This window comes from Syngnathoides biaculeatus, chromosome 23 (genome assembly GCF_019802595.1).
Source record: "Syngnathoides biaculeatus isolate LvHL_M chromosome 23, ASM1980259v1, whole genome shotgun sequence".
Taxonomy (NCBI): Eukaryota; Metazoa; Chordata; class Actinopteri; order Syngnathiformes; family Syngnathidae; genus Syngnathoides; species Syngnathoides biaculeatus.
Window position 1 is genome coordinate 16301914 of NC_084662.1, and position 12937 is coordinate 16314850.

The window sequence follows — 12937 nt, forward strand, 5'->3', positions numbered from 1 at the left end:
TCAACATATATTTAAGAAGTAAATACAATTTAATACAAAATAAATTAGGTCACATTCTAACACAAATGCATAAATATCCATTTACTTATCAGAAATGTTTTTTGTTTTTGTTTTAATAGCTATTTCAACGACCTATATTTAAATATTTTTGCACATATCGTGATGGTAAAAGCCCCAAAGTGGTCGCTTCTCTGAGTCAAAAAGCGGCGACAGTCAAAGTTGCAACACAAGCTTTATTCAGAAGAGCAAGAGATGCCAAACACCATCCGGATTAAAAAAAAATAATAATAATAGACACAATTAAAATGAAAGTAGCATCTATAGCAACGCATCATCTCAAGACGCAGCCGAAAAGATAAGAACTCATGCCATGCGCTAAGAAAAGTCACCAGGTGCTTCCAAGTGACAAAAGGAACAAAAAAAAGGAGCAATGCATAAAAAAAAAAATAAGTCTTTGAATGCACTCCTACAAAAAGAAAATGAGCATTTCACAAATATTCATATGCATTTCTTCATGGTCAGTAGTTTGTACATGTGATCAACATCTAGTCCAGCGTCTTGTCTGTGAATTGTGCTTTCGTCTCCTCCTCTGGGATTCATTTGGAGAACTTCTTGCTGCCCGAAGAAAAAGTCAACACAAGCTGGAGCTCGTCGGCAGGAAGGCGAAAGCCTCGACGTCGCTCAAGTCGAGCTTTAACATCCCAACTTGAAGGGGGAAAAAAAAATATCCATCTTCTTTTTCCAGTTTGCTGCTTTGTGTCCTCTTCAATGCTGATTATCAGACCCTCGAGAGTGACAAGCCGCCTGAGCATTTATCTGATTCTCTCGAGCCACTTTATGGTTCCCCGTCTCTTACAAGTAACGTTTTTTCCCCTCACAACTGTACGACTTGATTTGATGATTTCTGCACACCAGGATGACAACTACCGTAATTTCTGGCCTAGAAGCTGTGATTTTTTTTCCCCACACGCTTTCAACCCTGTGGCTTATGCGGTGACGTGGCTCATTTGTGCACTTTTTTCTAACGGCCGCAAGGGAGCACTCGAGCGGAAAAAGTAAGAGACCGGTGGAATATAAGTGCCGAGGAAGTGACTTTTACCGTGGGAGACCGCTTGGGAATATCAGGTCCTGTAAGCTTCTCTCCCCGTTAAATGCAGAGGGGTTGCGTCAGGAGGGGCATCCAGTGTAAAATTGTGCCAAACAAATGTGCGTTCATCTGAGATGACACGCTGTGGCGACCCCTAACGGGACAAGCCGAAAGGAAAAATAGAAGAAGTTAGCGCTGCGCAACCGTTAGCGTTGTGCAAGCGTGTTGCTGCTGTGTCTCAGTGATTTTTACTGGTATGTTTTTCTTTTTTAAACAGGCCCTGTTAGCGCCAGGCTAGCGTGAGCGCCGCTAGCGGATTGCAACTGTGTTACTGCCGTGTCTGAGTGATTTAGGTATGTTTTTTTTTTTTAACCGGCCCTGTAAGTGCTGTGCTACCGCGTTGCTACTGTGTAGCTGCCGCCCCTGTTTTTGTTTTTTTACCAGGCCTATTTGTGCTAGCGTGTTGTTGCTATGTTAAGCTAAGGTATTAAAACTTTGAAAACTCTGTGTACCGTTTTCTTTGTAAATATCTCGTGTTTCAAAGTGGGCACTTGCGGATTTTACACAGGTGCGGCTTATGTATGTACCAAATGGTATTTCCTTTACAAATGTACTGGGCGAGGCTTATAACCAGGTGCGCTCTGTAAGCGGGAAATTACGGTATGTACTGGGTGTCATACTAGGTGCTTTAGTGAAACAATTTGGAAGAGAAAAAAAAACACCCAATGCAAGTTTAGCAAAGGAAGTTCAACCAGGAGCAACACAGAATTAGCAACTTTTCTGCTCAACAGGTACGTTTATCACCAATTTTTGATTTTCAATTGATTGTGCAGTCAAATTTAAAACTAGAGTCGTCCCAATCACGATAACATGATCGGAAATTGGGGCCGATCAAGTAATTATCACCTGTTCACCTGGGAATTTCAGTTGGAGCTGGTAGTTAACTGGTCAGTAGTACGAGTTGTAGAGAAAAGGATTACTAGTAAGACAGTCGTTATACAAGTGCGCTGCATTGTGTTACAAGTGAGGACAAAGAGCACACTCGTGCATTGAGCTTAAAGTGGATATGAAATGCTTGCTCAAATGGCTTTCCATTCCCGATTCGGCCATAATCACAATCCATATTTCACAAGATGACACCGGAGGTTGGCAGCAGTCACCGCAAGTCCATAGTTTCATTATTCGACACTGAAGAAACAGGACTCGTCTTTTCACAATCAAATAATTCCAACACTGTTCTCGGAAAGGCTCGCCACGCCTGCGAAATCACGTAATAATGCAAAATACACACAAAAAGGATATTAAAAATGAGGTGCTGATTGTTATAAAAGGGTACATTTGCTGTTCACTTGAAAAATGTTTAGTGGGCCTTTTGTTGATCATTTCACATTATTTCTTTGACAAAAAAAAAAAAAAAATTCAATGCAAAGAAGGTGAACAAAAGCTGTACAGGAAGTTCGCACCCAAGTATTCACTATGTGGTGTTCACTAGACAGAAAAATAATCTTCCGTGGTATTGTTTGATTTTTGGCACGTGACAAATTCAGAAGTTGTGGTGCGAAAACCTCTCAACGAGCACATCACAACACGCATGGACATAAAGTGCTTTGTTTCTATTGATGTTGTAAGATACCTTCGGTTTCAATCAATGTTCTCATCATTTATTGATTCCTTTAATATTCGTCATGGAATATCCACCAGCTGACGTTGATCCAGTACGTTGTAATAATCCGACAGCGATGACGTCGTTAAAGGCGCCCAAGTTGCATTCTAAAATTTTTTTTTTTTTTTAATTTTGCTGATGGATCATTTTTTTGTCCACTTTATAAAAATCCCTATGTAGTGATTATGGAATATGCTATTAATTGTTAAACTATAGTTCACTGCAGTATGTAAAAATGAGTATATAGTCATTAGGGAGTAAGGAATGATTCATACATCATTCACTACTCATGAATCACTACGAAGGTATTTTTAGTGGTAGTCAACTATAAAATCTAAAATCAGCATATAAAAATCACTATGCAGTGGTGCTTGGAAACGCGGGTTGAAGTCATCCCGTGACCACGCAAACATGCATCTACAATCCTCTTCCCCCACTTAAATGAATGAAAATGCCATTAATCCATTCCAGCCTCCCCATAACGCTCAACAAAAATATTCATGTTTATAATAAGGAAAGTAGCACTCTATGATGACATACTGTATAAAAACATAGCATTGTTGAATAGGAGGTAAAGAATTATTTTATGCATCATGATTGATTCGTTCCGTTGTGTAATACAGTTCTGCAGAAAAACGTAGAAGAGTTTTACAACTACTATAGAGCTCGTGGACCTACGTCATCAAATCACGTCACTGCCCGGAAGTGTCGGTCAAACAAACCATTCTTCAATGCTAAGTCAATTGGAGACGACGCAAAAATACGTCTTATAGTACGACTGCCAGAGTTTTGTTCGATACTGTTAAACATTTAGAAGGTGATAATAAATGAAGGTACGTGGAAAAATGAGAGACACTTGGCATAGAGGACCAATATTTAATGCCGAAGTCGATGTTTTGGCCGATAAACTGGATTGTTAATCCACTTCTGCTTGTCTTGGACAACTGGATCTACACGTGTATCTGGTGAGTAAGTCGTCGAGATTTACACGGAAGAGTTTGAAAGCGTAGAAAAGTCTGGACGCATACAAATACTTTGTTGCTGGATTTGTTCTCAATCAGGAATAAATCCCACATAGTGATGGACCCACTCTGATTTTTTTCAATACAAATACCAATATTTAAATAAGTGACCCATGGTTTTACACAAACGCGCATTCGTTAACTATGATTGGGGAAAAAAAAGATGACAGCGAGTCGGCTCCCCCGTACATGGAAGAGTGTTGCGGCCACACGTTAAACTTCGGTAAACCTCTCCGTGACAGATGTTTTTTTTCTTTAAATATGCATTGTTCTCAAATGAGTCCAATGCGTATTTAAAAAAAGAAAATAAACCGCTGGGATAGGCTTCAGCCCCCGTACACGGAAGCGTGTTGCGGCCACATGTTAACCTCTCTGTGACAGACGGTTTAATTTCCTTTTCTTTTCTGTCGGGGAGAGGTTTACCAAAGTTTAACGTGTGGCCGCAACTCCCTGTCTTTTTTTTGTTTTGTTTTTTTAAACGCATTGTTCTCAAATGAGCTAATTTGGGATTATAAATACTTCTTGGGAATTTGAGATTGAGAAGAATAATTCCTACCTGAAATGAAGTGATTGTTACACAGTCATGAGTATTTGGTTGGGCACCATCCATCGATCTTTTCTCGACTTTTTAGCTGGTATTCTACAGAATGACATCTTTGAATATCTGTCTTGTCTGTTGTAACAACCAACAGCACAACAAGTCTCGGGCATTTTGAATATTCTGCTCCGGTTCAATGTCCCCCACACTGTCGAGCAGCTCTTTTTGACCGGCAATATGGTGCCGTGAAAATGATGACATCACGTAAACGAGCTCTATAAAGGACTCGCAGTAATGTTAATATTTTGCAGAGGAGAACAAACATTTGCCTGTGAATAGGCATGCACTAGTTACTGGTTTCAAGGTACTCTATGTTTGCCCACCCCTGGCTTAGAGCATTATATCACCGCGACTATCACTGCTAGTCCTTAGCCTATCTATGGCGCGTTACATTCTGTTTGCATTAAACGAACAGTAGGAAAATGAATGTGGATTTTAAATACGCAACGTGAAATTGGCTTTGTTTTTTATGTTTAGTTTTAAACTTCAATTGGGAGTTTTTCGATCAGTCTGCCAAATTGCTGCTTGTTGTAACGTGAGTAGAATGGAGTTAATTGCGACCACACAGTTTTTGCCGTTAAGTGTAGTGTGGTGTGGTTTGGGGGGGGTGGGGGGGGGGCAACGAGTGCTCTAGTCTGAAAAAAAAAAATCATAATGTCGTGGCACCACTGTATAGTGATTCACGATGAGGGAATGAATGACAAATTCAGACTGCAGCCAATGTGTGCGTTTTGCCTCCACATATCAATCTCGGAATGCCCAAGTCGGGACCGCACACCATTTTTTCTTTTTTGCTCATCACGAGCCCCGGTAAAGTGCATGCATGTCAGAAAAAAAATCTGCTGAGAGGACGACAAGTGCAAATGTACAATGAGGTGTGTGTGACCCTGTAAGTCCAGCTGCCCATCCGCACGCCCGCCATCTACACCCAGACACACACACGGTAAGCAAAACGTCAAAATATGAAAACAAAAGGCGTCCCTGTGTGTGTGTTCACCTACGACGTGATTGTAGTAAAAGTGGATACAAAACCAGTAAAAACATCAATCGCTGATCAATGATCGTTGAATTAATAAGAAATTGCATATACCCAAACTTTTTTTTTTTAAATATAGATTGCATCTGAATAAATCATGCCAATATTGCTGTCCCACCAGCTCATCAATGTGGCTTATTGACCAATCAATCAAATCAATCAATCAATGGCAGATTGTCTCCTACACTCGTTCACTTGGCATTTCCGCGTGATGATGTTTGAACTCTTGTCTCTCGTTTTGATTGCGCTTCACGTTGCCCAACAACCAATCAATAAATAGATAAATAAATACATTATTAGCAGCTGTACGTCACATTTTATCAGGTTGTATGAAAATGTACAAAAGTTGAACGTTTGATCCAAACAAAGTGAGGTGATTAAAAATAAATACGTAAATTAAAGTGGTGATCGTGTAAATGTGAGAGGAGAACGACAGAAGGTTACAGCAGCAGCAATAAAACTCCCCAAAAATAACAACAACCTTTGTTTGCCTTTGTTTGTGGTGGCGATGGCATCGTCAGCGGCGCTACACTTGGATGCCCTGGACGGCCTGTCGGATGTTCTCCAGAAGCGCCTTGTTCTCCGGGCTTGTGTACTGGTCCTGGTGGGTGTACATGTCCGTCAGAGTGTTCACGTACGTGTCAAAGTTCTGCTCGTTCATCGGCTCCTGGCAACAGAGGGGAAACACGCAATCGCTGATTCCCAAAAGTGTGTTGCGAGAAAGGACCCAGTTTCACTTTATTGGTCCAAAATGTATTTTACGTGCACTACAAACAATGTACAGGGAGTCCTCGGTGTACGACTGACATCCGTTCCTACAGTAGCGACTTAACTCGAATATTGACTGAAGTCAGATTCCACCATTACAGTCAGAATTTACATCAAAATATTTTGTCTAAAAAAAAAAACAAATTCCACCACATATAGTGAAAGGTAGATTCACATTAGATGCTCTTCTGCTTGATGTAATCGACGGTGATGAGAAGAAATTCACCGCGTAATCTCTCTCTTCTGCTCAAAAGCAGTGCTGGCTGCAAATCCAAAGCGATGCGACAGCACCATCGACAAGGATCTGTTAGCCAATTACAGTGAATTCCAAACTTGATAGTCACATACGAGTCAGGTGAGACCCTCCTCCGTGCCGACTTGTTGAAAAACAGTTTCCAAATAAATCCGTCTAAACGGTTGTGATCCAATAAATCCAGACCGGCTGTAATCCAGACTTTTGAGTTGTGGGTGTTATTACCATGTGCGGCAGTTGGATGTTGGCCAGGCTGTTGATGAGCGACTGGCTGAGGTTGGCCAGCTCATGCAGCAGCGAGTCGTTCTGTTGCTCGATCACCTTGTTCTCCTCCTCCATCGACCTCAGGCTGCTCTCCATCGTGGTGATCTAACACATCGACACAGACTGAGAAGAGCTTCTCCATTTACATTGCAGACCTGCAGGCAATTAATGTTTCCGTGTCAGCGCAAGGATACTTTGACAGCAGTTGGAGCCCAGGATTTGAACCACTGACCCTTGGATTAGTGGTCAATCCACACCTACTAACTGAGCCACAACTGCCCACCTGATTGGTTGGACCACAAGACGTGAAAAACACACAGGGTGTCCATAAGTCTTCTTACATAGGAGATATAATACATTCCATACATATAAGGTTTTAACATGTACTTCATCCATCCATCCAGCCAGCCATTTTCTTCTGCCGCTTATCCTTACAAAGGCCGCGGGAAGTGCTGGAGCCTATCCCAGCTGTCAACGGGCAGGAGGCGGGGTACACCCGGACTTGGTTGCCAGCCAATTGCAGGGCACAAAGAGACAAACAGCCGCACTCACAATCACACCGAGGGGCAATTTAGATTGTCCAATTAAGGTTGCATGTTTTTGGGATGTGGGAGGAAACCGGAGTGGCTGGAGAAAATCTACGCAGGCGTGGGGAGAACATGCAAACTCCACACAAGTGGGGCCGGGATCGAACCCGGGTCCTCAGAACTGTGGGGCCAATGCTTTACCAGCTGATCCACCGTGCCGCCACTACTTTATATTTTACATGATCTAAAAAATGCATTTGAATATAGAGTAAGGGATTGAAATCATCCTGTTCACCAGTCGTATGGTTGGAAGCGCATTTAACATAAATCATGGGATGAATATCACACATACGACATCGTAGCAAAACTTGTCAAGTTAAAAAAAACGAAGTGTTTTCAATCTAGCAAGATGTAGTAGTAGACATACAGTCAAGAATGTTATAGAAGCAATAGAGCATATCATATAAAGAAAAATGGTTTATGTCAAGAAATTTTTATTTTTCCAGTGTATGGAGCCTTATGGGACAGACTGTATATTTGGGCACAGAAATGTAAAACTTACCCTCAAAAAATTTTTGGTTCACAAAAAAGGCTACCTTTGATAATGCCGTAAAAGCACAACTTTTTGTTTAGGGAAAGGAGAGGTTTGGGCGCAATAGCAATTATTTTTGCCATACGATGCTATATTTACAAAGTAGAAGCAAAGAAAATTTATTTATATAATGCACTTCATACACGTGGTTACTATGTGCTTTACATGATTAAAACCATTAAATTACAGCAAAAAAATTCTGAAAAAAGAGGGAAAAAAACTGAAGGTGCAATGAATCATTCAACCCCTTGAGGATGAAGCTTTTCGGCAAGCAAAGGTTGGTTTGAAAATTTTCAAAAGCGTGCAACAATATGATACGAGCTGTCGAGTTTAGGAATTGTGTTGTTATGTCCTTGTACAGGGTGTTGGATTAAATTGATTAATTGTCCATAAAGTTATCTCATATTAGCTCTCCTGTTGTGCTTTGAATGCTCTTTTGCTATGCTTAATATCCTTCTACTGACTCACGTTGGAGATGGCGAGAGAGACACATCCTGCGTTCTCCTCGAGAGCAAAAGTTCCCCTCGTGAGGAGGGGGCGCCACACCGGCAAAATGGAAGTGACGTCACAACAAGGTGCCACTGTGCAGCACTCGTTGCCTCTCGAGTTTGCACTCACAAGTCAAAGCAACAAAACCTTTGCACAAGGAATAGGAATATTTCACCACCCCAATTCCCACGGACACAACATCATCGTATAGGATCCTATCATTTTCCCAATACTTTTGTCTTTAAAGCTGAATGAACAATAATTTATATTTTTGCTTTTCTTACTTGCGTCCTCAGTTTAATCATATCGGACTTCACTTGATTGTTGGACTCGTTGATATCTTTTATTTCTTCGTCCAGCTGTTTGATCTCTTCATCGTTTTCAATGCCTGAATCAGACAGGGGAAAATAAAGAAGACAAAACCGCATCCCGTTTATTTTTTTTTGTTTGCATTTGCATGTTGCTGCTTCCGTCTCACCTTTGCTGGCTCGCTGCTTGATTGTCAGCATCTCCACGCCGCTCATCCTTGCCTTCTTCATGGCCGAGGTGGCCCGGGGACAACCGGAGAGACTGGAGTAAAGCACACGCACATCATTCCCACCGGTTGGCATGGTGATAAGATGCAAAGTCTCCACATTGGGATGTCTCACCTCCGGTGGGTCAAGAAGCTCCCACTGACGTGGCCAGAGCCATCGCAGCCCGGCGTGGGACATGTCATGCCGTCCGTCTTGCTCGACTTCCAGGCCAATTGACTCCCGTTGACGTGGCTGTCTTTCTGTCGTTTGGCAGCCAGGGGGCAGCCCGACGCGCTGCGGTGGGAGGCATACTTACCGGTAACGTGACCTTGGCCGTCACAGCCTGGCACCGGACACCTGAGAGAGACGCCCTGTAGAACTCTCACTTGGACTCAATAGCTCAAGAACACCGTGAACTAGACCACACCCCCCCCCACACCACAAGAAAATTTGAAAAAGGAGCCATCGACCCCAGTTTCAGAGAGCAACACCAAATTGGGTAGAAAATGTCTCAAAGACCCATGCCTCAAATTTAACGCAAAGTTGGCATTTTGGTTAGAACTAGCGCACCCCCGGAAAGTTTGGGAAAATGAGCAACCAACACCAGATTTACCAGTCAACACCAAATTGAGTGGATATGATTGTAACATAATGTACGAAAAAGTCTTCAGGACATATTTTCCCATAATATATGTATATGTCTTTTTAAATGAAACTATGGAATTTAACTTGTCATTATTACAAATGACAACCAAAAATGATAGGTTGATTGGTTATGGTCATTCCAGTGGGACAGGCAATCAGTGATATTAAAGAATTGATGAATCCAGGTTTTCCATGATGGTGTATGGTTGAGAATTAGGAGATTGTTGGTACACTTACTTGATGGGCTCCTGCTCGTCCTTATCTTCTTTGCTGTGGAGGATTTTGATGCTGCCCTTTTTGGCTCGAGGACAACCGGACAGACTGGAGAAGGCAACGTAACATAACGTTGGCGAACCAACAAAGAAGTTAACGGTGCAACTTGCGTTACCTCCTGTGGGAGGCGTAATTTCCGGTGATGTGGCCCGATCCGTCACAGCCGGGCGTGGGACACCTGAGGGACACGACAATTACTGATCAGGGAACGTAATTTGTCAGTCAGTAATCGATGCCAAAAAAAATGATTCAATACATTTTAATTTTCAGGACAATTTACTACACTCACCTGAGCTCTTGCGTATTGGAGGGCATCATTCCTCTCAGGTTCTTGTCCAGCTGACAGCTCGACAGCCTGAAGAAGATGACATACGCGTCAACTCCCAACTACCAAAAACAATTTCTATGCATGGGAGTTTTCGTCTTACGTTAGGAGCTCCTTCTTGGCCTCCTTGCAGGGCGAGTACTTGTGGTGCTTGGGGCTGGGTGAAGCGCTTACGTCTGCCGGGTAGTGCTGCTCGTCCAGCAGCTCGCGGAAGGCATCCAGCTCGTCACCCTGGTGTAAGGACCACATAGAAGACGACTACAGCCCATCACTGCTGGAACTTCGGACGGGTCAAGGGCAGAACATGGCATAGGACCCAAATGCACAACTCCAAAACGAGGAAAGTTAAAGAAGGGAGGTTTAATTACAGGCAGATCTCGGTACATGGTTAGGCAGTCCAAAAAGCCAACAGTATCCAAAGCATCAGGCAAAGGGCAAGGACAAAAAATAATCAATCATGAGGTACAAGAAACCCTGGAATGTGACAATCGGGCTCAATGGACTGGTGACAAACAGAATGAGACATGAGGCTTATATACAAGGTGTAATAAGTGAAGACAAGGCAGAAATAGGGACGATGCTCCCAGGAGCAGACGCACACAAGCCAGGGGAATGACCGTGTCCATGAGAGGACCCCCTCCCAAAAGGAATAAATCAGAGATGCACAAAAAAAAAAAAAAATCACCAACCCAGGGTGAGTGGTAGGGGGATTGGAGGAGGGCACAGAGACACCAACCAGGGTCAGTCCGGCGACTGTTCAAGGCCATGAGTCCAAGCACCAGAGTCCTAATGTGGCCTTACATTCGGAGGTCTGTGAAGACAAACCCAAACCCAAAAGCAAAACAGGAGGCGGGCAACAGTGCCAGGCAGCAGCCGCTGGTCGAACGCTGCTGGAGCAAGAGGTGGCGGGAGCAGGTCGAGCACTGCCAGAAGAGGAGGACAAGGCAGCTGCAGGTTGAGCACTGCCGGAACAGGTGCATGAGTCGGGCGCTATGGGCCGCCGGAACAGGATCAGGCATGGGACTCTGTTGCAGGTAACGGGGAGCAGGAACGGATTTGACTTTGGACTTAGAGAACACGTCTATCATGTCATGGTAACAGGTGGGCACTTGAGACAAGTCAGGATCTTCCTATGGGGTTTGTGGAATTTCCTTAGAGACATCTCCTTTAACAGTACATGGTGGCTTGAAACAGGTCTGGGGGCAGTCACTGGCCCAAATCATAACATGCCCAGAGGATCAGTCAATATGGGGATTATGTAATCTCAACTAAAGGTTCCCCAAAATCAAGTCATAACTCATGGCGTCAAAAATGTGAAAACTAATATGTTCCGAGTGGAAATCAGGAAATGTCAACACGAGCGTTTGGGTGCGATGAGTAATCTCGGCCAAAAAAAACTGCCATTTGCAGCATAGATGTTGCGATGACATTTGATTTCAAAGGTTCTAAGGCGCATGCGCCGAATGAGGAGAGTGGTTTAGAAGTTGCCGTCCAAACCAGTCAATGAAAACTGCCGTTTGAATCTCTTGATCCGGAGAGCATATAACGGAGAGGATATTTCTTATTGGAATTAAGACTCACCATTCCGTTGCCCATGTTGAGGGCACCGTCTGCTTTGACATGACAGTTTTTCATGGAATGACCCAACTGCCCGTAGTAGAAGCATCATCCTTCCCTCAGCCGGCGGTGACGTACCTCAGGGGAGAGACAGATCCTGCCCAGCTCCATGGGTTCAACTGGGTTGGATCGAACCTAGCAGCGGGTGTCTGACCTCGGTTCGTCTGGTCACTGAAGCTCGTTCTCCCAGCGCATCAAGACGCATCCTTCTGGCAGAGCTCTGTCCATCTTGCAATCTATGAGCCCTTTGTTTGAGAATGACGAGTGTGTCCAAGTCGGTCAGAAGGTCTAATGCGACCAAGTGATCATTGATGGCGAGGAATAGCCCTTGGGGGAAAAAAAATGCAGAGAAGTGCCCTGTTGTTCCACTGACTCTCAGCTGCTCAGATGCAAAATTCGATTCAGCAATCTGACACCCTGCTTTAGAATACTGAAAAACCTGCTCCATAGTTTTCACAAACAATGACCATGAATGATGTGACCAAGTCGGGGCCCTATTGAGCAGTAGCCCACGCCTCTGCACGGCCAGTCAGGTGTGAAATGATTAAAGCGATCTTCGCCCGCTCGGTGGGGAAGGCAGCTGCCTGCAGGTCAAAATGGAGTTCGCACTGTGTGATGAATGCCTCGATATTCCCGGAGTCTCCTGAGAACCTCTCCGGGCGAGGGAGCGGTGGGCAGATAGCAGCAGAGGTGGCAGGGGGTGACATGTTGATTGAGGCAGCTGTTTCCTTTTTCTGAATCCTATCGATAAGAGTATACAACTGTGAGGCCATCTGTCTCATAATAGTGTCCTGCTGCTCAGATAGTTCCCTAAAAAGAAGATGGAGGGCAGCGATTTGTTCCTCGAGCTGTCCGATGCGTCGTCCCTGCGCTTGAAGGGCTTTACGCGTCTGCCGGATCCATGTTCTGGCTTGTTCGTTCTGTCAAAGCCAGAACACCGGATAGGACCCAAATGCAACGAGAGGTTGAATTTCAGGCGGAGCTTGGTACATGGTTAGGCAGTCCAAAAAGGCAACGCTATCGAAAACGTGAGGCAAAAAGCAAATCGAAAAATAAAGCAGGGTTTAATCTTACTTTTGGTTCAATGACGAGGTACAAGGAACGCTGAAACGTGGTGACGGGGCTCAAGGTACTGGCGACAAACAGAATGAGACACGAGGTTTATCTATGTATATTTGTATATATATATATATATATATATATATGTATATATATATATATATATATATATATATATATATATAATTAATACAAACAAGGCAC

At 43.6% G+C, this 12937-nt stretch overlaps 1 protein-coding gene across 1 annotated transcript in view; it reads right to left on the reverse strand.

The window, feature by feature from the left end:
- Positions 1-260: 260 nt before the first annotated feature.
- myt1la (myelin transcription factor 1-like, a) overlaps positions 261-12937 on the reverse strand; it is a 52250-nt gene continuing 39573 nt past the window's right edge. The window contains exons 16-24 of the mRNA XM_061812145.1: positions 10161-10288; positions 10022-10087; positions 9848-9910; positions 9697-9780; positions 8950-9171; positions 8778-8869; positions 8584-8687; positions 6653-6796; positions 261-6073 (exon numbers count right to left, since the gene is read on the reverse strand). Of these exons, the coding sequence (XP_061668129.1) occupies positions 5933-6073; positions 6653-6796; positions 8584-8687; positions 8778-8869; positions 8950-9171; positions 9697-9780; positions 9848-9910; positions 10022-10087; positions 10161-10288 (1044 nt within the window). The 3' untranslated portion in view covers positions 261-5932. The remainder of the gene's footprint in view (positions 6074-6652; positions 6797-8583; positions 8688-8777; positions 8870-8949; positions 9172-9696; positions 9781-9847; positions 9911-10021; positions 10088-10160; positions 10289-12937) is intronic.